This window comes from Giraffa tippelskirchi, chromosome 8, assembly GCF_054371585.1.
Source record: "Giraffa tippelskirchi isolate mGirTip1 chromosome 8, T2T-mGirTip1v1.2.pri, whole genome shotgun sequence".
In the NCBI taxonomy this organism is placed as follows: domain Eukaryota; kingdom Metazoa; phylum Chordata; class Mammalia; order Artiodactyla; family Giraffidae; genus Giraffa; species Giraffa tippelskirchi.
In genome coordinates, this window is record NC_137282.1 from 146,081,420 (window position 1) to 146,107,181 (window position 25,762).

General features: G+C 42.2%; 1 protein-coding gene and 1 long non-coding RNA gene across 43 annotated transcripts in view; one reads left to right on the forward strand and one right to left on the reverse strand.

The window, feature by feature from the left end:
* CARMIL1 (capping protein regulator and myosin 1 linker 1) overlaps window positions 1-25,762 on the reverse strand; it is a 305,081-nt gene that overhangs the window by 277,018 nt on the left and 2,301 nt on the right. For 26 of the 42 annotated variants that reach the window (XM_081522077.1, XM_081522066.1, XM_081522068.1 and 23 more), the window contains exon 2: window positions 23,503-23,600. In XM_081522077.1, the coding sequence (XP_081378203.1) occupies window positions 23,503-23,600 (98 nt within the window). Of the gene's footprint in view, window positions 1-23,502; window positions 24,187-24,468; window positions 24,579-25,762 lie in introns of all 42 variants that reach the window. The other 16 variants (XM_081522071.1, XM_081522106.1, XM_081522093.1 and 13 more) reach the window with 2 other exon arrangements.
* On the forward strand, window positions 5,845-8,196 carry LOC145518228 (uncharacterized). Its single transcript, XR_014062768.1, has 2 exons — window positions 5,845-7,122; window positions 7,964-8,196. It is a non-coding gene; the product is annotated as an uncharacterized LOC145518228 (long non-coding RNA).

Sequence of the window (25,762 nt, forward strand, 5' to 3'; positions counted from 1 at the left end):
ACAGTCCAAATATACAGTAGATGTTTTAATATTTTTGAATAAATGAATAATGCTAAAAGCACAGTGACTTCCCAAAGTGGTTAAGACTCCTTGCTTCCAATGCAGGGGGCTTGGGTTCGATCCCTGATTGGGGAGCTAAGATCTGACATGCCACACGGCACAGCCAAAAAAATTTTAAAAATAAATAAAAATAAAAGCATAAAGATCACAGAACTTTAAGCTTTCAAAGGATCTTCAGATTTTTAGGTTATCCTCTTTTCTAGCTCTGTGTCTTTCCACCTTCAAGTAGGATCATATTTAGACTTCCAGATGAATAACCTAATTCCCTTTTCAATAATCCCTACACTTCCACACTTCTCTATGACCTAGAGAGCAGAGTACATTTTACATTACAATTCACTATACATTCACATGTAGCTGACAAAAATTACTTTTATACCATATTTACCTTTCCCACAAGGGATGCTCTCTGATATCTTCTACTCTATTTAGTTTAGCTCTTAAAAGCTCTAGCCATAATTCACTAAACTGATTTCACAATCTACTCATGGGGCATGACCTACAGTTTGAAAACCATTTTTAATCATACTTTCAGGTCTCAGCTTTGAACATTGTATCCTCAGGCGAAGCTTTCCCTGGCTCCCACAACTATCTGACCCCTCTGTGATGTAACAGATATGTGGAATGGGAAGGAGATTTAGGGGATCTAAGAGAACTGAACTCTTGTGTTCATGCGAAATCTTGTACACGCATGTTCATAGCAGCATATACTTACAGAGGCAAAAAGCAGAAACAACCCAAATGTCCATACAAGATGAATGGTTAATCAAAATGTAGTATATCCCTACAATGGGCTAGTATTCAGCCATAAAAATGAACGAAGTGCTGACAAGCTACAGCTGGGATGAACCTTGAAAACACTGTTAAATGAAGTAAACCACACATGAAATGTCATGTATATCCTTTTATGTGAAATATCCTGAAGAGGCTAACCTATGGAGACAGAAAGCAGATAGTGGTTGCCAGGGGCTGAGGGGTATGGGAGGATTGGGGTGAGAGCTAAATGGAATGGGGTTTCTTTTGCAGGTAATAGAGAGACTTTTAGAGTCTCAAACTGTAAGTCAATTTTAGATTGATGGTAGTGATTGATGCTCAGTTCTGTGAATATGCTAATAACCACTGAGTTACATGTGCTTCCCTTGTGGCTCAGACAGTAGAGAATCTGCTTGCAATGCAGGAGACTTGGGTTCAATTCCTGGGTCGGGAACGTTCCCTAGAGAAGGAAATGGCTACCCACTCCAGTATTCTTGCCTGGAAAATTTCATGGACAGAGGAACCTGGTGGGTTACAGTCCATGGGATCACAAAGAGTCAGACACGGCTGAGCCACCAACACTGAGTCACATACTTCAAATGGGTGCATCTCGTAGTATATGGATTATATTTTTAATAAAGCAGCTAAAAAATAACAGAAGGGTCTAGGGCAAACCCTGGGGAAGTGGCCTATACTGCAGGAGGCAGGGGAGCATCTATCTCCCTTACACTTACTCCTTGGCTTTTGGCACAAGGCCACATGCATGGCAGAGGTCCGTGACTATTTGGTGAATTAGTAATTGACTCCATGAGGAGGCCTGGATGGGCTTTCTCCTCAGGCAGACACTTCTACCTCAGGTCAGCCTGAGGTTAAAACCCAAAGGAGGAAATGGGCTTTATTTTTATTAAATAATCTTCCACCTTCACTAACAAAATAATGTAGGCTCCTTGATTACAAACTGAAGGGATTTTTACTGCTCCACTGGTCCAAAAAGTTGTCCAACAGGATGCCCTCCACTGCCCCCCGCAGCACCTCCCCTAAAATCAGGCTAATAACAGCTCTGTCGGCCACACTGAGAAAGGATCACTGTAAACCACGCTGCTCAAACTTATGTCATGCTCCACAGTGGACTACGACCTCAAACTGCTGATGTTAAGCTTAATTCCTATAAAATTACAATTTGGCTCAGCTACAGAAGGCAGATAATCACCAAGAGACCAGAAATAAAGGCTCAGGGAAACTAAAGTCATGAAAGCAGTGTTTTATGCTACTGCTTTTTTTTTTTTTACTGCTACTTTTGATAAAAATACATGTTCAATATGGAGTTTTTTAATCTACACAGTCATTTTTTTTCAGCCTGAGCATAACTTCAGAGCTACTTCATTGAAGGTCTTATCAGTGTCTGAATAACAACATCCACAGCCACCTGCCATGACAACACAAGCTTGCTATAAATACGTGGATAACATTCTGACCCAAGAGGTGAAAATTCTGGTTGCCTATTAAAAATAAAAGCAATAACCACAAACACACACACAAAAAAATCCTTCACCCATCCCCATCTCTAAAAGTCTTTAAACTCCCAGTTAAGATGCCTATAGAGTGGCCAAAGAAAAAGCCATCTAAACAAAATAAAAACTAATATGACCTAGACTAACCCTAAATAACATTCTTTCCCACACTATTTCAGCTCCCAGTGGAAGCTGTTCCCCGATACCTATTAGTCCCCAATATTTCTATTTTATCACCTTCTTTCACATTTATGTTAATATCAGGAATACTCTCCATTCTGCAACCAAGAGAACTTTAATATCAAATCTTAACTTTGGCAAAATGAAACTCAAAAATAACTCCAATGTGTTTCTTACAAACTCATCTCTTTTTCAAAATATTTTAGAGTATGTTGCACATCTAATCAACCATAAAAAAGAATGATGCTCCAGTACATGCTACAATGTGCATGACCCGTGAAAACATTATGCTCCGTGAAATCAGTCAGACACTAAAGGAAAAATACTGTACGATTCTACTTATAGGAGGTACCTAAATAGGCAAATTCATAGACATAGCAACAGACAATTATTGCAGTATCAAGTGCCAAAACGGTGGCCATCAATAGAAAAATGCAGCTCAGGTCAAGCAACATCTGCTGAAATGCAAAACACAGGTACCCAAACCAATTCAATCAAGACATTCCATGACAGAAATACATGAAGTGTTAACAAATACACTCTGCTCAGTTTTCTAATTTAAAGTTTCAAGTTATTGATAAATATTTGAGAACACTTCTTACAAACACAGGTACTACAGCCCACTTTTAAAATCACCAGGACACTATAGAAGAGAGTTTGCTGGTTCCTCAAAAAGTCAAACATAGAATTATCATATGATGCAGCAATTTTACTCCTAGATGTACACTCAAAAGAACCAAAAGCAGGGGTACATCAACGTTCACAACATTATCACAACAGCCAAAAGGTGGAAACAACCCAAGTGACCAGTGACAGATGAATGGATAAATAAAAAGTGGAACATTCATACAATGAAATACTACTCAGCCATAAAAAAGAATGATGCTCCAGTACATGACCCTTGAAAACATTATGCTCCGTGAAGTAAGTCAGACACTTAAAGGAAAAATACTGTACAATTCTCCTTATAAGAGGTACCTAAATAGGCAAATTCATAGACATAGGAAGTAAAATGATGATTTCCAGGTGCAAAGAGAAGAAAGAAATGAGGCATTATTGTTTACTAGAGTTTCTGTTTGGGATGATGAAAAAGTTCAGAAAATGGGTAGTGGTGATGGTTAGATTATGAATATGCTTCATGCCACTGAAGTTTACACTTAAAATGGTCAAAGCGGTAAGTTTTATGTGATGTATTTTTACCATTTTTTTAAATTAAGAAAATTTTTAATGACTGAGGCATATAGTGACTCAACGGACATGTCACCAGTGGTCGAGACAGACATGAGCATCCCTTTCCCATCCTAGAGGCTGGTAACCTACATGAGGCTACATAGTCACAAAAGAGGACAATGATCTCCAAGTTCTCAAGAGAGAAATGTTGTGTTTCTTTGTTTTGTGTGCTCCCAGTTCAGCAGCTAGTACTACCCACAAAAAAAAAAAAAAAACACTTTAAAATAAAAAATTATCAACAGCCCCCACTGCGTACAACTCACTAGATAAAATTTAAGAGTCCCAAGGTGAGACTGAGGGCAACAGTGCTGAAAGAGCACGTCGTATGAGAGAACCACTAACTGCCTCGTCAACCTGCCAGTTGTTTTAACTACTCAGCAAACTGAATGTCAGTTGATGTACAATGATAATACTTGGAGCAAAGTGCCAGAGCTCACCTTGGGGAATTGGAGGAGCCTGGTGGGTGGGGTGGGGGGAGGGGGGTGTGGTGACTGGTGAATTATTTTACCTTTTGAAAAGCAAAGAAATGAGGACTCTGAAAGAAGAAAACTCTTCATGCATTATTAACTAAATGAACTGGGCCCTCGTCTCCAAAAATACTAAAAGCTCTACTTCCCACTTACTCTCACAATACTCCTGGAAGAAGGCTTTTCTATCCCCACATATTAACTGAAACAGCAGAGCTAAGGATGTTTACTTTTTAAAAGAATTTTTATTTACTTATTATTTATTTACTGGCTGTGCCGGTCTTCGTCGCAGCATGGGCTTTTCTCTACTTGCGGTGTGCAGGCTTCTCACTGCAGTGGCTTCTCTGTGGCAGGGCACAGGCTCTAGGACACGAGAGCTCCAGTAGTTGAGGTTCCCAGGCTCTAGAGCACTGGCTCAGTAGTTGTGGCACACGAGCTTCGTTACTCCTCAGCACGTGGGATCTTCCCAGCCCAGGGATCAAACCAGTGTCTCCCGCACTGGCAGGCAGATTCTTTACCGCTGGGCCACCAGGGAAGCCGTAAGGATGGCTCTAAAGCATGAGCATGAACCCTCAGGTCTCCCAAGGCCCCACCACGAGACTGGCTCTGTTAGTGCCCCACATCTTTCCCCAACTAGACAGACACACAGTGCCCCTGTTTTCCTGCCACAATGACAGCAGGGGGAGAATTCTGCTCAGAATAAGATACAGAAGTGCCAGAATCCAACCCTGCTAAACATGTTCAACAGAGCTTCTCACAACTCTACTGGAACTCAAAGCAGCAAACGTGCCACAGGCCAAAGGACCAGACTTCCCAACGGGATTTTAACCTCAAAGTAATACAGGGTATTCAATCCGAGAACATGAAGCCAATCGCTCCTGGCAGGGTGAGACTCGAAGGTTCCTGGCAACTGCTTTGTCCTGGCCTCACTAATAGAAGTTTTCAGTTTTTAACAGTAAAATTACAATCTTTAATAAGCTCTACCTAACAGAAATGATCGTAAATGAGGAGTGAAAACTCTGAATCCTGGAATCTTACATCAAAGGACACATTTGTCTACTTGAATGTCCTTTAGGAGATCCCAGTTATGAGGTCAAGCAATCTGCACTTGAACTAGTCCAGTTCCAAGGAACTCAATCCTCCACCAGCCACACAAATCAGCAGACAGCTCTGACTGTTAGGGAGATTTTTTGAGTTTCAAGATCCTAGTCGTTTTTATCCATTCCCCTGGTTCAGGACTAGAAACAATATACTTATGCCCTCTTCTCTGTGACGGCCCCTCCGCGCTACAGAGAAGGGCAGCCTCGTAATAAAAACTGCCCACAATCAGTGAGATAAATGTAGGTAAGGGAGCTTTCCCTGCCCCATTTCTCAAAACTTGTTTTAAAGTGGAGTATTCTGAAATTACCCGAAACATTTATAATAAGCTGTTAATATCTGACCTGACTTCTCTTCCTCAATCAAACCCAATTGAGAAGATTCCTGAAACAAGTGTCTCTTCTTTGACTTTAACTCAATCCCCAAGGCACTATCTTCTTCCTTCCAAACGTAGCTCCTTTACCCACAGATGGCGCACAATAATTTGGTAAATGAAATATTTTAATAATCTTCCTAAAAAGTAGGATGGATGAATGTGTCTGACATTTTTTTTTTTTTTGCAACTGGCTAATTTGTAAAGAGTCAGAAGCAGACACAACAACAGTCCAAAAGGATAAGCAAATTCTAATATATAGGTCCTTTGTGTAAAAGATAAAACATTGAAATAAGTTGTCAGCCTTGCTGAGTTCCTTGGAACACTGGTGCCCTATGAGATGTTAATTGGTGCTTCATGAAATACACAATGTACATTAAGTAAGAATGCTAATGGTTCTGAGAATAGAGAGAGGAGAAATCTGTTTAGGTTTGGGGAACACAGGGTCAAAGTACTTAGGCAGCAGCACTTCACTGCCAGCACATCTTATTCATATCTTGGGAGCAGGATTTGTTCTCCAATTTAGGAAACACAGGCTTGGAGCTACACAAGGTTTATAGGCTAAAAACGGTTGTTAGTAGAACCAGTAGGAAATGAGATGCTTTCATGGCTTTTTCAACAACTGTAGGTGAACTTTCAGATGACAGTTTTACTTGTTTAAAAATAACAAAATCACACACTATAATTTCATCACACAAAAGCAATGAAGTGTCATCTCTGAAAGCCTAAGAAAAGAAATCCTTTCACTGAATCGGCATCAACAACTCTCAGGATGGAAAGACTATCCTTCCAGGCAAAGGAGGAGCCAATAACCAGCAAAAAGTTGAAAGTACATCCAATTTCTCTCCCATGTAATTGATGAAACCAAGCCTTCACAAACAGGAAATAAATCACTCTCTCTGACATGATGTGCAGGAACAGAAACAAAAGAATGACTCATTTGCACAAAGGTTCACATTCCTAAGACAGCAGCAGAGTAGGGAGACAGGACCACCTTTCTTTTGGGACCACCTTTCTTTTGAAACATTGCATAACCTCTCAGGTTAGGAACTGGGCATAATGGCAAGTAGAGTTCAAGTGACTGAGGCAGGGAGCACTTCGTGACTTTCCTGACTGCACTAATCATTCTGCTCAAAGCAGAGTCCAGTCCCAGTGTCTGCAGCTGACCATTCTCCCCACCCCACCACATCGCTGGATCACTGTTATTAATCCCTGCATCCTACAGAAAGCCAAATTAAAGATGCACTACATCAGATAATGCTACTGACTAAAGAAACTTACCAGGTCCCTAAGAAAACTAGTTTGGACTTGAAATTTGTGCTCCAGGCCTGGGTCCTGTGTGTGGGTGGGTGTGGGTGGGTGAGATAGTCGCTCAGTCGTGTCCAAATCTTTGCAACTGCAGCCCACGAGGCTCCTCTGTCCATGGGATCCTCCAGGCAAGAATACTGGAGTGGGTTGCCATTCCCTTCTCCAGGGGATCTTCCTGACCCAGGGCTCGAACCCAGGTCTCTTGGATTGCAGGCAGATTCTTTACCATCTGAGCCATCAGGGAAGCCCTTAACACATACCAAGTCCCTGAGAAAACCAGTTGGGGCTTGAGAGTTGTGCTCCAGGCCTGGGTCCTTTACTAGGCAACTCTTCTGTCTACCATGAAAAGATCATTACTAGAGGTAGAGGAGCTTGATATGCAAGTACAACATGGAAATAGCCCTAGGCTCTGGAGCGGTTGACAATCTCCTCAAGGATACTAATTTGAGAATAAGAGAATCCTGATTATGTTCTTGGTCAGGCCCCAAATCTTTTAAGCTCGACTTGAAAACAAGCACTGGCCTACATTCTCAGAATCTAACCCTAAGGGAACTCGTCCAACCTTCTGACAACAATGTAAAATATTCTGTCTCTCCACTCACTCCCTTCCAGGGGGATTTGTGTGAAAGAATCCAATGGATTTGCTACGTGAAGGTACTTGTATTCTTTCCCAGGTTTTAATGGGAGAGAGAGGGAGGAAGAGACGACTGTGGGGATGAGGGAGACACTAAAGCTATACAGAGGGGTGATGCCAATAGTTCAAACTGGAAAATTTCCGTAGGCCCACTGGATTTTTAGAAAATTATTCACAAGGTTCATTTCATTCTTCTACTGCCTGTATTTCTATTGTGTGCATGTTTTTTTAGGGTCTAACTCTTAGCATATCCCTCAAAAGAGATGGTACTGAGATACCGTCACAGGAAATGCTAAGAGGAAACATTGTTGGAGTCAAAGCAATAGCTGCTTGGAATGACTATGGGGAGTGGGCATCTTTGGTCTACCCTAAGGAAGTGAAAACCAGGCCTGAGGTTTCCTGAAATATACTCCAGGCAGGTTTCTTTGGGGCAAGTCAAGATAACATGCTGAACCAGACAGCTTCCATCACTCATTCTTTCCTGTAAGGTTAACCTCAACTGCCTACTGGGATCCCAAACGGAGAGTGTTTTAAAAGAGGTGGGGGCCACCTGGGTGCTTCTGAGGCACAGCCAGGCTGAATCCCTGCTTCAAGGAAGCAGCAGGCCATGAAGCCGGTCTGCAGAGACTCCTCGGTCTTCTAATCCAAGTATGGATTTGCTGGGCTCATCCAGGTGGCAAAGAAGAGACATAAATTGAAACTGCCTCAGCAAATGATGATCTACCAGGAGGATACATAGAGAGGCCAGCAAGACTGGAAACCCCAACCATAGCTGCCCAGTTGGATCTCATAGAAAACTGAAAAATACTCTTCCAAGATACGATCAATAGTTTGATTTCCTCTACTCAACTTTCGGAATTGCCCTTTGAAAGCAGTCATCCAGGGCTCTGCCAGCCTCTTCCTGCTCCTACTATTCTTGCCACAACTGGTTTACTGACAGCCTCTTCACACTCCACAGCTTCTGCTTCTACAGGGTTTTCTTCTCTGCCTCATGCCTTCTGCTCTCTTCTGTTTTTGCTTCTCTCCACAATCTCAGACTCCCAAGGGGAAGAATCTGTCCATTACACACATCAGTCCTCTTGGGCAGAGCTGAGAAATATAGACTGTTGGTTGACCTACAGAAGCTTGCCTTGGCAGTCACAACCACCACTAGTTCAGGGGTGCTGAGGAAAGGAAACCCCGGAAAGGCAGCTGTGGACGTGACGAGCTCTCAGAGGGCACCAATATGACTGACAGAGATCTAGCATGACCTGCCCAGTAAAAGACATTCTCCTAACATGATTTCAAAGTTCTGTGTATGGTGGAGTATGATTATTTCTCAGTAGGGCATAGTCTACAGGTATCTTCGTTGGAGCTTACTTGAGACATCTCAGTAACATCTCAGTGTTTCTCAGATTTCAGTGTGCATCAGAATCACCTGGCTTCCCTGGTGGCTCAGACGGTAAAGCATCTGCCTGCAATGCGGGAGACCCGGGTTCGATCCCTGGGTCGGGAAGATCCCCTAGAGAAGGAAATGGCAACCCACTCCAGTACTCTTGCCTGGAAAATTCCATGGACTGAGGAGCCTGGTAGGCTACAGTCTATGGGGTCCCAAAGAGTCGGACACGACTGAGTGACTTCACTTTCACTTTTCACTTTCAGAATCACCTGAAAGGCTTGTTACAGCAGACTGCTGGGCCCGCTGCCAGAGTCTGATTCAGTGGCTCTAGATCGAACACCCATGAATCTGCATTTCTAAAAAGCTCCCAGGTGGTGCTAAAGCTGCCATTCTCAGGACCACATACTGAGAACCAGTGGCCAAACCAATGGTTTTAAGATTAGGTATCTTAAAAGAAGACAAACTTCTGTTTGGTGCCATCTGTTCTTTCTATCTGTTGTATATAGATATAGGGATCTAAATACTTCAAAAATAAATACCTAAAAATAAGTATTTTAAATAAATACTTTAAAAATAAGTATTTTAAATCTATTTGCATATGGATTTTTAAGTAGATTAACCAAAGCTGTACTATAGAACTGTGAATTTTCAGACCTCAATATAACTTTATAAGCTAAGTATGATAAGGTATGCGTTTGCCCTCTGTCACGTGGAGACCAGCTGATCTAACCCAGTTATTCTCAGCTGAGGGCATTTCTGCCACCCAGAGAACACCTGAGAATGTCTGGAGATATCTGTAACTGTCATAACCGGGAGAAGGGAGGGGAGCTGCCAGCATCCAGTGGGTAAAGGCAGGGATGCTGGGAAACACCCTGTAACACAAAGGGAGCCCCCGACAACAAAGAATTATCAGGTCCCAAATGTCAGTAATAGTGCTGAGGCTGAGAGACACTGATCTAAAGGTTATTCAGAAAGTGAGAATCCAGCATGACCTGGAGAATTGAGTCTCCAGCACACCCAGGAGTCCTCAAGTGTGGAAAAGCAGAGCTACAGAAGCCCATGAACCCCAATAAAGCCCCTTGCATCAAACAAAAGCCATCAGAACCAAAACCCAAGAGGAAGGAATCTGAGTGAGGCGCCAAGAAAAGGTGGCAGAGCCCACAGCAGCCCCACAGGGATGAACGGGGGTGCGAGGGGGGCAACGACTGACCTTTGGGCTCTTTTGAGATCTAACTTCAAGTGAAAGAAAGATTTGAGTATATTTCTGAACACATGCAGATCCACAGAGAAAAGGAGGGCAGAATGGTATCCACAGAAAATGTACAGTCCTGTCATTAGAAACATATATCTCAACAATGCACACACCTAAATCCTTTCTGAAAGTTTTTCCTTCAAAATCCATGTACCCTCTTTAAGAGCAGCAGAGTGAAAAAAATCCTAAACCCATTTGTGGAGAGAGCTGATATGGGTTTAAAGAGCTCTGAGCAGAAGAAACATCGAAACAGGTATCTTGCACAAAGCCAGGAAAAGAGGCAAAGTAGAAATACTTCCTTGGGGAAATTTATATAAAATATACCCAAGTCACCTATGACTGTGGATATATAACCAGGTTCTCAGATCAGAGCATTTAGCACGGTGCACTGTAGTAGCCCTCACAACAGCAACCAGAGCTAAGCTTTCTTGAGGACTTGCTCTATGCCAGTCACTATTTAAAATATTATATATGGAATGTCTCATTTAATTTGCAAAGCAAGTCTCAAGGTAGGTTCTATTATTACACCCATTCTATGGATGGGAAAAGTGAAGCACAGACTTCAGTTAAATGACTTATCCATCATTAGACAGTAGAGACAGTAGTTTTAGGATTCTAACCCAGGCAGACTGATCCCCTAACACAGAGGAAGTTGCTAACAGAGGGGGAAGTATAAAATGTCTGCGAAGATATTTAAAAAGAAAAGAAAAGAAAAAAAGCCATCCCTGAATTGCAGGCTAACTACTCCACAAGCTCTCCAGAATATGAAGATCAGGAGCCCTTCTCTGGTGGATAGAGAAACCGGCTATTCCCAGAGAACGAGAGCCAGCCAAAAGGGACACGGCAGGAAGGCTTCCTGAACACACAGCGTTGCTGACAACACTTGTTCAACTCCACCAACAACCGGCACACTATCGGTATAAAGACAGATGCAGAGACTTAACTCTGCATCAAGAGCTCACAAGTGGGAGGACCCCTAAACTCCAAGTGACAAAGTGCTAATAGCCTCCCCTTTGCAATGGGACCCCACTCCAGTACTCTTGCCTGGAAAATCCCAAGGACGGAGGAGCCTGGTAGGCCGCAGTCCATGAGGTCGCGAAGAGTTGGACACGACTGAGCGACTTCACTTTCACTTTGCTCCAAGTGCTTTGTTACCTAGCAACACAGACAGGGAAGGACTGGACCGACTTCTTGCATCCAGTACTTGTGAAGAAAGAGAAATATTGAATATTAAACCAAGACAACCCACCATGTTCCTCACAAAGACCACTTGGAGGAGTATAAAATGATGGAGGGTTAAGGGCTATTTGAACTTCACGAGTTTTTTCTAGAGAGGCAAACTGTTGAAAAGGCAACAGCTCCCAGAACTTCACAGTTTATTCAGCAATGATGAATTCTGAGGGGATAGCAGTTCTGATAAGGAGCGGGATGCCCAGGAGATTTAAATGGAAACAGCCACACAAACAAGCCAAGTGCCAAATGAACTACAGCCTTTCTCTGCAGGCTGGTTTTGGTTTCCATCAGCCCAACCAGTACCTGTGATTCAGTGAACCAAGTTGTACAAAAAGTTTCCCCAGACTGCAACATTTTTGCTACTCCAAGGATACAGGCAAAGAACAGAAACTGGCTGGTGGCAACTTAAAAGAAAAAGAGCTGAGATCTTCCAAGTACCAAAATGATTTGTCCAAGAACCACAAATGCTTCTCTCCAGGTCTTCGTTTCATTCTCATGCCTATGGGGGATGATCCAATCATCTTCTTTTGGTTGCTAGGAAGAACTGATTTCAGACAGATGAATTCAGGAAACAAAAAATGCCCCTTGGTAACACCTAACCAACCAGCCTGGACCTCACTAGCCATACTGTAGCTCAGATTCCACAGGAGTGTTGCTGGGCCCCTTAGGACCAGAAGTCAGGAATCAAACTGCAGAGAAGTGGTCTTAAAAGAGACTTTGCAAAACTTTATTAACATTAACTCTTATTAACTTCCAGATCTCTGATTTTGTTTTGTTTTTCCCTGCCTGTTTCACACTGGGACCGAGCATGTAACTCTGAAAATGGAAGGGGTCCTATGTGCTTGTCTTCTGAGAAGCAAATAAGGAGGTCCCTGAGGACCCTCATCCCACCTGCCGGTCTTGGAAGGAAAGATAACCACAGGCAACATGGCAGCCAAGGGCAGCACTGAAACAAAAGAAATGCAGGCTGAATGCTGAACGCTGGAGGGACTCATCTGGGAAGGTGGGGCTCCAGGAAGAGCTGCTCATCGAAGGAGAGCCCACAGGTCCTGCTGACCTGGACATGCCCCCTCAGGGGTGGGGAGATACGAAGAGGATGAGGAAGTAGAAGAGGAGCAAGAACTACTCTACAGGTGCTGGGGGTGGAGGTGGGGAAGGACCACGCCACTTAAGAGATGGATGTTAGCTACAGAATATTCATTGGAAGGACTGATGCTGAAGCCGAAACTCCAATACTCTGGCCACCTGATGCGAAGAACTGACTCTTTTGAAAAGATTCTGAAGCTGGGAAAGATTGAAGGCAGGAGGAGAAGGGGACAACAGAGGATGAGATGGCCAAATGGCATCACCAACTCAATGGACTTAAGTTTGAGTAAACTCCAGGAGTTGGCGATGAACAGGGAGGCCTGGCATGCAGCAGTCCATGGGGTCGCAAAGAGTTGGACACAACTAAGCAACCGAACTGAACTATGAGCTACAGAGGGAAAGTCAACTGCCTTCAGAACTGTCCCAGAGAAAAAGCCATGTCCGCTTTCCTTATGATACTAAAATACCTTCTAAGACACCAGACTTATTGGCTTACCTGCATATTGGCTTAGGGTTCTTCTTGGCTATATTGCATCCAATGAAAGTGCCACAAGCCTTATTGGTTGCAAACCTGCTCAACTACCATTAATCAGAGCTCTTGAGGACTCAAGGTAAAAAAGTCTTGAAACCAGGGCAAAGATCAAGGAGCTAAATTGTATAACATAGTCTCACACTGAGCTGGGGTTCAGCCAAGAAAAAGTTGTGGCTGACTCGGCAGAAGCCAAATCAGGGTCCACCAAGACCTGGGACTCCAGAATCCCATGTGCTGCCACCATCAAACACCAGAGCCACAGGGACTCCGTGACCACAAACATATTGCAGCAGGAGACAAAGCATCAGGTGTACCTAAAAGGGCCCCAAATTGCAAGGAAGAAGCCTGCCTCAGAAGCCCTTGCCTAAGAAATACAAGGACCTAAAAAAAGGAGAACCAGCCACTCTGCTAAGCAAACCTTTCTCAAGACAATAAAACTAATGAGGTGGGGGAATGATTCTCTATTGAGACTACCTGAATAACAATCAGGTGAAAAATACATCCTTTAAAAAGTCTGTCAGCCAGCAATTCCACTGCCAGGAATTTATCCAAGAAAAATAAGTGTGAGGATATGCACATTTATAAGGCAAAATACTGGAAGCAACCTAACTAGCTCATAATTAGTGTTAGCTAACTATGGGCTAATGGAGTGCCAGGCAGAAATTTAAAACATAAATATGTATGTATTATTGTCATGGAAAGTTCTGACCGCAAAAAGTAAAATTTTAAAATACATTACAAAATAGGATTTATGATTCCATTTTTAAAATAGATCATATAATTTATGTATATTAGCATAGAAAAATGTGGAAAATACTGATTTTTTCCAATGATTACATGTAAATTGATAGGACTAGTGACACTTCAGTTTTCCTTTCCTATTTTACAACTTGTTAGTAAAGCAAATAGCATAGATACTTTCAAAATTTTAAAAATAACAAGAAGAAAACTTTTATTTGGCCAAAGCAATGTGCCACTGGTATCCTTCACTTGGCCAGCTGCACCCAGATCAATGTTTCCTACAGGGTCTGGAGAACAGATTCTTGATGCCACACACCACATGCCCCCCTTCAAGAGGCACAATCCACAAAAGGCCATCGAGAACTCTGAGAAAGGTTGTTTAATTCAGCTTAACAGTGTGTGCCCATCATTCGTGATCCACAAACACCTAGAGTTTAAAAGGCTCACTGATAACGTAGGATGAGTTTAGACCAAGGCAATCTGAACAGTGAAATGTCTGAAAGTAACATTCTCCAAGGATTAAGATTTGCAGGAAGTGAGACTATTTCACCTGAGGACTGAAAGACCAAGGAAAAACATGGTAACTGTCTTCAAATTCCTGACCCACACTCATGTAGGAGGGAGCAAAACTGTCCTGTGATGTTCCAGTCGACTACACTAGAATGAATTCAGAGAAGTTATTGAGAAGCAGATTCCAGCCCAGATTAAGAAAGGGCCTTCTGAGACTCTTGCTTTTCCCATCACAAGATAATGAAGCAAAAAGTGGATACCCAGCTATCAGGGATGCTTCCGAGGCCAGGGTGCTCGGTTAGATGGCTACCAAGAGTCCTCTAGCCCCAAGATCCTCTGGGGTCAGGTCTGAACAAACTTCCCCAGGGTCATCTTAAGCCAGTCTGTCCACACCAGATTGTCTCCTGTGCCCCTAAAGCCCAGGATCAGTAGGAATCAACACACATCTGCCTCCTTAGTGGGAACTTGGCACAGTCATCTCAAACCCTTGCCAGAGACTGGAGATTCTCTCAGTACAGTTCAGTTGCTCAGTCATGTCCAGCTCTTTGCAAGTACACCAGGCTTTGCAAGTACTGCAGCTCTCTGCAGTACACCAGGCTTCCCTGTCCATCACCAACTCCCAGGGTTTACTCAAACCCATGTCCACTGAGTCGGTGATGCCATTCAACTATCTCATCCTCTGTCATCCCCTTCTCCTCCCGCCTTCAATCATTCAGTACCGTTCAAGGCATTTGTATGTCCCTGCTTCTACTTCTAACAGCACTTGCTGCGCACTTAGCGTGTCTAAGGAGACTAAGAGAGCTGCTGGCCAATGTGCATCAAAAGATAATGTTTTCAGAAAAGAAAAATGCTCTCCCAAAACCAAAGTGAGGAAAAGGAACAGTAGGTGAAAGTGCTGCTGCTGCTGCTAAGTCGCTTCAGTTGTGTCCGACTCTATGCGACCCCATAGACACCAGCCCACCAGGCTCCGCTGTCCCTGGGATTCTCCAGGCAAGAACACTGGAGTGGGTTGCCATTTCCTTCTCCGATGCACGAAAGTGAAAGTGAAGTCGCTCAGTCGTGTCCGACTTCGCGACCCCATGGACTGCAGCCTACCAGACTCCTCCGTCTGTGGGATTTTTCCAGGCAAGAGTACTAGAGTGGGGTGCCATTGCCTTCTCCGAGGTGAAAGTGAACACTTTTATTCACACACACACACACCCCACCTCATGCATCCTTCTTTCCTCTTTATTTTACCCCTCTTTTCTCAAAGAGTTGAGGAAAGTGATATTTTGAGTGAGTGAGAGAGAGAGTGTGTGTAGTGTGTGTATGTATGTACTGGGGCACAGGAACAAAGATTCAGGCAACAATAGGCCCCATATATCCCAATCCAAATCCTTGTATTCTGTTAAAACACAGCAAGCTTTTTATCAAAGGGAAGGATGACCAGAAAGGAAAAAAGTTCTATCCTTCAGATTTTAGTTGCATTTTCAGTTTAACAACAGATATCAACAGTGTTTCTGATGAAATGAAACATAAAGGTGCTACAGTAACCTTTCACTAAAGCCCGTTTTGTTTTCTGTTTTGCAACAATGAAAAAAGGAGTTCTCCCAATTGGCTGCATATGCTGGTTCGATTTCCGGGCTCCTCCTTGTCCACAGTGCCCCCCTTCACAAGACTCCAATACCACCTCTCCTCCCTTCCCTCTCCCCTCCAGCAGGGTGGACCTAAATGCCCTTTCCCAGGGTGCCTAAATCCCAGAGGCTGGAAGAGAGTATCTTTTTAAGAACAATGAAAAGTTACACCAGGCTGATGTATGTTCAACAGCTTCTTGCCCAAGGTCATTTGACTCATCTAACTCAACTACAAAAGAAACTGGGGCAGATGAGAAAAGTAGAAAGTAAATGCAGCTCAGGTAACAAGTTCAAGTTGGCCAGAACTACCTCCTGGAAACACATGCCCAGAGCCAGAGCCTGCCTCCAACCCCCTGCCCAGAGATCAGTGGGAGCCCCAGCTCTGACTCGGGGTAAATTCCAAAGCACTCAAATACGGATTCTCTGATTTTGAGTTTCCCAGAAGTTTTGCCAGGACCCTTGGCAACCACGTGCACTCTCTGATACCCACTCCTGAAGATCATTGCAATGCTGTTGCCTTTTCTAAAGCTCCATTTTCTAGAGGCATGTAACTTCACCCAGGTGCTTTGAAAATTACCTGTGCACTGAATTGTAAGTGATCCTTAAAAGCTGAGACTCCTAACAGTTCCACAAACAGAACTGTTCAAATTACCCAACAACTGGTACAAGAGCCTCCTGCAGAGGGAAGTAAACCCGGGGGCCTAGAACAATGATTTTCCAACAGCATTTCTTCAGGAGCCGCTGCAATCTACAAACATCTGACATGAATTTCATTCTTACAGCTGCTAGGAGAAAAACACAAACACGTGATTTGATGCTATACCACATTTAACTTATTAGCGATCGACCATGAGGTAAAGTTTGCTGTCAGGATATTCCACTTTCGTGCAGCACTCAGGATAAATGTGGCACTAGGTAAAGAACCCATCTGCCAATGCAGGAGACATAAGAGACACAAGTTCAATCCCTGGGTTGGGAAGATACCCTGCAGGAGGACATGGCAGCCCACTCCAGTATTCTTGCCTACAGAATTCCAGACAGAGGAGCCTGGCAGGCTACAGTCCATGGGGTCGAAAATAGTCAGACATGACTGAGTGATTAAAACTTTCCAAATTTTCAGGATAAAGCACCCCATCTCTATCTACTTGGAAAGCATCCTGAGACTGCAGAAGTTAACTATTATAAAAACTGTGATATTTGTACTACTTAACAGGTAAATAGGGACACTCTCTATACTAAGCAGCCAAAACATAATTTAATCTCCCCTCTATTTCTGAGATATGTTCATCAAAACAGCCTCATGAAAAATTAAAAAAACAGCCTCATGGAAATCACTGAATGAGTTTATTTTGGATTTATTTGGATTTTGTTAGTTTATTTGGATTTATTTGGATTTTAAATGATAAACTTGCAAAATGCAAACTTCTAAAATAGCATTATTTTATTGGCTCAATGAAAAAATATGTGCTTTTAAATGGTAAAACTGGTTTGTTTGTTTGTTTTTAAGTCTGGAAAGGTTAGTATCACCTGAAAGTGCCTACAAAACAAAAATTCCAGTGTGAATATTTGTCTGAGAAGTGACTACACCATGGGTCATGCTGCTGAATCAAGTTAGGTGTTAGGAGATGAGGGAATTAGGAAAATATTAAACAGACTAGCCATGCAAAGTGAGTATGGTCTCATGTAGAAGAGCAATGCTTTCCATATCAGAGACTGAAGTTTTCATTAATTCATGCTTAGATGGGCCAGATGCTTACAAAACTCTTAGGTGAGCTTTATTCTCTTTTTCATGCATTTTTAAAAATAAGCAGGTAGGAGTAGAACTTATATTTTAACAAAAGACAGCACAGCCACCAAGATATTTTAACGATATTCCAAATAAAGTCCTTTGACTTCTCATTTTAAAAGTTAACTTACAGTTATTACAATCAAGCCTAAGAGGCTCAAAAGTTATAAATGAATACCCAAACAAGAGAAAATACGTTAAAGAGATTCCAGGTTAACTTTTCAAGACTAAATAAGTGAACAGCCAATGAAGTGTTTTCAAGGGAACAGGTGAACAAACAACATGGTTAGTTTCATGTCATTTCCTCAACCTGCTCAGTCTACTAAGAAAAGAAGTCCTACTTCTGTCCCCATTTAAGAGGGATATGGTAGAATAAGGGGTTGGCAAAGATGATCGAACCCAAATCCCAAAGTGAAACAGGAAAAATAAAGCTGAGACCAGGAATGGACCTTCCACACACTTCAGAGGCACAGTTCTAGAGAAAGGCGCACATTGCTGTCCCCTAGCTAAGCAACAGCAGAAAGTGGGTGGGAAAAGGGTGTGAGAGACCTTGCTTCCCCCGACAATACCAAATTGCCTAGATCATACATCCATTGTCGGTAGGCCTACACAATGATATAACCATGCTGGAAAATGAAAAATGACAGCTTCTTCTAAAATGAGACAGACAATTCCTATACAAATCCACAATTACGCTCTCTGGCATTTCAAAGGGAGAAATGGAGACTTATTTTCACACCAAAATCTGTAAACAAATGTTTATATCAGTTTTATTCCTAACAGCCACAAACTGGAAATAGCCTCCAACTCTGTCAGTAGGTGAGCAGTGGGTAAGCAAGCCATGGTACGTCCATACCACAGACTACTCCTCAGAAACACCTGAAAACATGCAATGGACACGCACAACTTGGATTAATGTCCAGGCAATTAAGTAGAAGCAAAAAGAGCCAACCTCCAAAAGGCACATATATTGTGTGATTATACTTAAGGAACACTTTTGAAGTGACAAGATTATGGAGATAGAAGACAGATTCTGGCTACCAGCAGGCAGAGCAGTGGCGAGTCTGTGGTTGTGGACCTGAAAGGCAACACGAGGGATCTCTATGGTGATGGAAATGTTCTGAATTTTCCAGTATCACTGTCAACAACCCGTAGTCATGTCCCAGAATTTTGCAAGACAGAGGAGACTGGATAATGGATACAGAGGATCTCTCTCCATTACTTTCTATAACTGCATGCAAATCTACAGTTACCTAAAACTGCAAAGTTTAATGTGTAAAAATGAAATTCCACTTTTAAAAGTCCAGGTACTGCAAAAATTGGGTGGAGATTCAATTAGCAGATGGGAGGAAAAGGCTGACTATCTAACATAGAATCACTTCCTAATAACATCCTCTAAAGCCAAGACAGGAAAGTATCACAGAAACAGATGCCAGTGTGTGGCCTGCAGCAGACCTGCACAGCCCTTCATTAAAGTACAGGCCAAAGAACTGTCCCCTAGGAGGACACTCCAAATGATGGAGAGCCTGTTCTAGCCTGTTCCATGTTCACTTTAACTGTTCCATCCCAGTTTCCCAAACCATGGTCAGTAGGGTTTCTGGCCATGTAAGTTTGAGAATGACAGTATATTTCATCTCATTCTGAGAAATCTACTATGCACATAAGTGTACCAAAGTCTTTGAGTCAAAGTCTTGCAGTAAAGACACCGGTTGATCTTTAATGTTTGATTGCCAAACTTGTTTGACCATAAAACACTCTCCCCCTGAATATCCTACCATTTCTGATTTCATTGGACCAGCACACACCTTATGAATTTCAGGTTCCATCAGTTGCCTTCCATCTTGCTTTAAAGGTAACACAAACAATTGGGCATTGAAATCATCTGTGCCACTGGGAAAACAGAATGCAGAACCCTTTGGTTCCTTCTGCTTCCTCATTTGTTGATCATGTACTAGGCAAGGCACTGAGCAGTATTAAAATCCATCCCAGTTAATCTACAAAGAAACCATTTACAGAGCACCAGACTGGGCTCCCTGTGCTACATAGCAATTTCTCACCTAACACAACATTATAAAAAAAAAAAAAGTAATATTTAAATTAAAAAATAGAAAAAAAGAAACTATTTACAAATAGATACTTTTATAAGGCCTGTTTCATCAGAGAAAGGAACTGAGGCTAAACAATGTTATAAAGTGGCTGGTCTACTGTGTGAACCAGGCATGACTCAAGGTTCAAGCGGAGAAGGTAATGGCAACCCACTCCAGTACTCTTGCCTGGGAAATCCCATGGACGGAGGAGCCTGGTAGGCTGCAGTCCATGGGGTCACTAAGAGTCAGACACGACTGAGCGACTTCACTTTCACTTTTCCCTTTCATGCACTGGAGAAGGAAATGGCAACCCACTCCAGTATTCTTGCCTAGAGAATCCCAGGGAAGGCGGAGCCTGGTGGGCTGCCGTCTGTGGGGTCGCACAGAGTTGGACACGACTGAAACGACTTAGCAGCAGCAGCAAGGTCCAAGGCCTTAACCTCTGGGCCCTATGGCCTCTCAAGGGAGGGGAGGATAAAGTTCACGTGGTGGTCATTAGAAACAGGTGGTAGGAAGAAACCTGTTTAAACAATCCCAATTTTCACCTGATCCCGACTGCAAGAAAAATAATTACTTTAGGGTGGGCCATTTTCCACCCCGTACCTCTTGCTCCCACTGTACTTAATATGTCTCTAACATGCTAAGCTCTCTCTGGCTTCCAGGCATATTCTGTTTTGTCTAGAACATGTCTCTACTCTCTTCCCTTAGTAACTCTTGTTCATCCATTGGGTGGTAGCTTACGTTTGCCTTCCTTCTGGACGTCTTCCCTGACCCTCAGGCCTGGGTCAGGGGTTCCCCCCATGTGCTTTCAGTCATCCTGCTCACAGCACATCTCAGAGCATTGCCTGTTGATCTCACCTCCCCAACTAGACTCTGAGCTCTGAATCCCATGAAGTCAGAGTCGATGTCCATCTTGTACATACTATATGTCTGGCTCATGCTCAGCAAGTATGGAACCAAGCAATGAATCAATGTAGCAATCAACCAAATCCATACAGGGGGCTCTAATCATTCTAAAGTCCAAATCTTTGTGAAAGTTTGCAACCACCAAACAACAAGCTGAAGGACTGTTTTGTTTTGGTTTTTGAGTCTAATGGTGAAAGGGATAAGACAGACCTGGGTTCAACTCCCAACTCTGTCATCCATTAGCAGAATGGCCTGAAACAAGTTTCCTTAGCTTCTCCAAATCTCAAGTTTCTGCAAATGCAGATATCAGTAGGGCCCACCTCAGAGGGCTACTGCGGGAGCAAATAAGGCAATACATAATTAAGTGTTCAACAGAGCATGTTGTATAAATGTTAGTTATCATGACCATGAAAAGAAGGAAGATGAAAATAAACTCTCTATGAAAAATAAGCTGGAAATAGTATAAAGTCTCTAAATGTAAAAACAAAGAAACAAGTCACTCTCAGCTTTACAAGAAGGAAGGACGCTAAGAGTAGGCGGGCACTGGGGAAAGAAACGAGAAATAAAAATCAAGAAATGCTGAGTCAAGCCGATTCACGTATGCCCTATTTTACTGGACTGACAGCCAAAAGAAAGTCAGAAATACAAGTTATAAGGGGATTCCCCCAACGTCTTAAGTAACTGAATTTCTCTAAATTCAGAAAATCAACAACTGAAGATGAATTTGTAGACCATCTTGCTCACACCTGAAGCTTGTCAAACCTTGAATTGAAATATTAACAATTTTTAACAATTTTTAACAATGAAATTTTTTACAATGAAATTTTTAACAATTGAAATATTAACAATTTTTAACAATTTTTAACAATGAATTAACAATTCTTGCCCCTGCAAGTAAGGAATAGCTAAAACAAGTCTACCCTAAGCCACTAGAAACTGCTTCGATTCCAGATTTGGGGACAAAAATGCTTAAATTCAAATACATTTGTAATTTGATTATAACCTTAATCAACTCCAGCTAATGTTAAGATGAACTCCCCCCTCAAAAAAATCTTAACAGTAAGTACCAATCATAACTAATTTTTAAGGGTGCTGACATTATTTTATTTGATGTTTAAACGTGTCTTTGCAAATTTTACTCATGACATGGGTTTCTTATGCTGATGAATAGTGTTTATACCAACTAATACCACATACCATGTTAGACTGTTGCAGGAAACACTACTTGATATTTAAATTGTAAAAAGGTGAATCCATCTTGTGAAGTAAACATGTAAAACAACAAATGGCAGGAACAAAATTTCTTCTCTCTCCCCTACCACTGCCAAAACATACCTCTACCCTTTGGCTAAACAATATTAAGTAAAACATACCTTAAGGAAATTTACTCTTGATCAAAACTGAAGCAGAATGATGATACCAATCACTTCTGCTATTGATAACCATAATTATACAGTCTGGGTAAACACGTTTCATTGCAGGGCAAAAGTCACTCCATCAAGTTTTTCCACTTCAATTTCTCTGCCATCCTGACTTGTACACAGAGAAACAGAAGTCATCCATCAATAAACAGCATAATCCTTCCATCCACAGGGGAAGGCAGTCAGATGTTTTTAAAAGATTCTTAAGACAGCTGGTATGGGCAAGATATTTCAAATTCTGTGGCAACTTCAACTGAAGAAACAGAATATTAAAAATATTCTTTTAATGACATAGGCTTGAGGTTTTAAAATACTCCAAAAGTGGGAAGGGTGGAAAACTGGGAGGAGATAAAACAATATTCTTGAAATACTGAAAACTGTTGAAGCTGGATGAAAAGGATACAAAGTTCAATATACTATTCTCTACTTTTGCATATGTTTGAGGATTTCTAATGATAGCAAGATAGACAAGAGTAAACAGAATATTCTAACAAAAACACAAACAAGGTGTGTTTACCTAAGCTTACGGTTTGCCACAATTTCAACACAGAAACCATTAAAACATCACAGAAGACTTTCCATCTCTCTAAAGGTACGACTCGGGCGCCAACAACTCCCTGACAATCCTGCGTTCGACAAGGGCCGACCCCTCAAGCCCCCCAGCAGCTCCTCTCCCAAGTTGGAGGGAGCCCCCCAAGTTCCGTCAGCACCAGCAGACATACTAAATACCTAAGATACCAGGCTGGTGATACTCCCATATTGGCTGAGGGTTCATCTTAGCTACATTTCATCCAATGAAATGCCACGGGCCTTAGCGGTTGCAAATGACCATTTATCAGAGCCCTCAAGGACTCAAAGAAAGCACTGAAACCAGGGCAAAGATCAAGCTGGCACTCTGCTCCCCAAACCAATGGATGTGGATATTGGATGGATATGGATATAATATTTGAGAAAATTTAATAATTAAACTGACATGAGATGAATTTTTTTTAAAACTCCTTCAAAGTCCTCAAACAGGATCAGATACTCAGCCACAGCAAAAGGAAAAAGCAAGCTCCCTTTAACATCCAACTTCCAACAAACAACCTGAAAATGGTCTCTAGGAGATGACTGAGAGGAGGGTGACTTTTACAACTTCAAGAAAGACAATATATTTTAAAACTTCAGTCCCTAAAATTTAACTTTCAGTGGGCAAATATTCCAGCTCACCTAGGAGAAAATGGGCATCAGAACATCTGAACAAAATATAACACACAGAATGAGCACGGCATGAAAATCAGGTAATCAAAACAATAGCGGGGAAAACATTTTCACTTTCAGACTTTAAAAAAGTTAATACTTACCAGCACTCTGTTTTCAACTTTGTCTCCCTTCACTTCCAGCTTTACTTTCTTCTTCAACGCAATCTTTATCTTTCTGCCAAGAACATCCTTTATGCTTTCTGAAAGAAAGGAATAGTTTCATTCATTAGATTCTTTTATTAATAAGAGAAAAGCATCAGGGAGGATAGAGCATTTGAAGGAGCATTTTTGGTTGTTTTTATTTCTTTTTTCTTTTTTGCTTATTTTAACAAGTTTGATAGTAATCAATCACCAAGTATTTAATGAACGCCTAACTTTGTGCCTTGGACGTGTGCTCAGATGCTGAGGCAAATATAAAAGCATATGATACAATACCAGTCCATTCAAGCAAGGCATGACATAACCTTGCTGGGCAAAGAGGATACTCACACACCAGGGAGAAAAAGAAGAGCAAGGCAGGTAGTAGCATAGAGCACTATATTGTGAGTAGACCATAAGCAGAAGAATTCCTTGACTCTTTTGCTTAGTTATCTGCAGCCCCCAGCTTGAACAGCTGAATGCTAGCAGGACCTCCCGTGAGTACCCCCAAACTGAACAGGTCCCAAATCAAAGTCAGTTTGATTTTCCCTGCTCCTCTTCCAGCCCTTCATGAAGCTAGGAATCTTCTTTATCTCCAACTCAATTCTCGCAGGGGCTTCCCAGGTGGTGCAGTGGTAAAGAATCCACCTGCCAATGCAGGAGACACAAGAGACATAGGTTTTCAATTCCTGGGTCGGAAAGATCACAGCTGAGCACGCACACCGTTCTCTCAGGGAACCAGTCATCTATTCTCCCAGGACCACCTCCGAAACAGTTTCTGAGCACTGCTCTTCACTCTGTATTCAGGGTCTCAGCATCTCTCACCGAGATTAGCCCAACACCTCCAACCAATCAGCCCCCAGAACCAAAGTGGCCCTTCCAAAGCCACAGATCTAATCTTGTCCCTCGTGCTGTTTGACTACGACTCACAGTCATTTTTGGATGAATCCAAACCTTCCAGCATGCCACGAAAGGCCTTTCATGTTTTTCCAGCTTAACTTCTCAGCACACACTTTCCCTTTTCTCCTCCTGGTTAGATTCTGCAAAGCACAGCAAATTTCTTTATAACCCCATCACTCTGAGCTGTCTATTATAATGATTTTGATTTATTCATACATTCAACAAACATACCTAGTGTGCCAACTACTCTACTAGGTGCTGGACTAGAGATGGACCCTGCCTTCCACAGGTGCTTACAATCTAGTGGAGGGCAGGGATCGATGTCACTAGACGAATGTGCACCCACTACCATGAGATCGTGGACAAGAAGACACACAAAGGTTTCAGGGAGTAGGGGACCCCTGACCTGAATCTCAAAGAAGTAGGAAACAGACCACTGGTTTCCAAAGCAGTGTACAATACAACCCACTGGGATGCAGCAAGAAAACAGGAGCATTTTTACTTCTATTTGCACTGTGTTTCAGTGGTATGTCCTAGATTACACACACTCAATGAAATATGCATGCAACTTAACAAGTATATGTATGTATTTATTCAGGAATGATCAAAATCTTATTAGAAACCCACCACAATGAGTTTAAGAGCCACTCAGGTAAGAAGAGCCACTCAGATAAGAAGAGGGAAGGAGGGCAGGATGGGACATTGTCAGCAGAGAGAAGAGCATGAGAACTAGAGAAAGTACAGTCTGTCCAGCAATGAGGTGGAATGTTGGAAGGGGGAGGGAACAAATGGAGGACCTCACTGCCTGGGGAGTTCCCTAGGCAGCTCCTATCTTATCAGTACTCAAAACGGGTACAGGCTACTCGTCTCTCCCCTACAAAAGAACTGTGGGAAATGAGCATGTGAAATTGACTTAAAATATACACAAAGAAAAAGACAGGAAAAGTTATATAGTCGTAAGTCAAAAATAGCTATCTTGGAGTGGTAACATGAGTGACATATATTCTCCTCATTCTTCTCTGAATCTTTTAAATAAAAAGCCTGTATTTGCTTAATAATCAGAAAGATACACATTTTTTAAATGTTTGGGGGGATTAGCTTAAGGAAATATATTGAGGTTTTCACAAGGTTGCCATTTTCAAAAAATGAGAAGAGAACCCCTGTGAGCACTGAAATAAGAGACTAAAGCAGACACAGGAATTTCCCCTCACCCAGGCTAATTAGACCACTTAAAAGCCCAGAAGAATATTGGGCCTATCACAAAAACCTGTGTCCCTTGTTTGAGAGACATGTAAGATGGGCAGAGCTCGATAAACACAAAAAC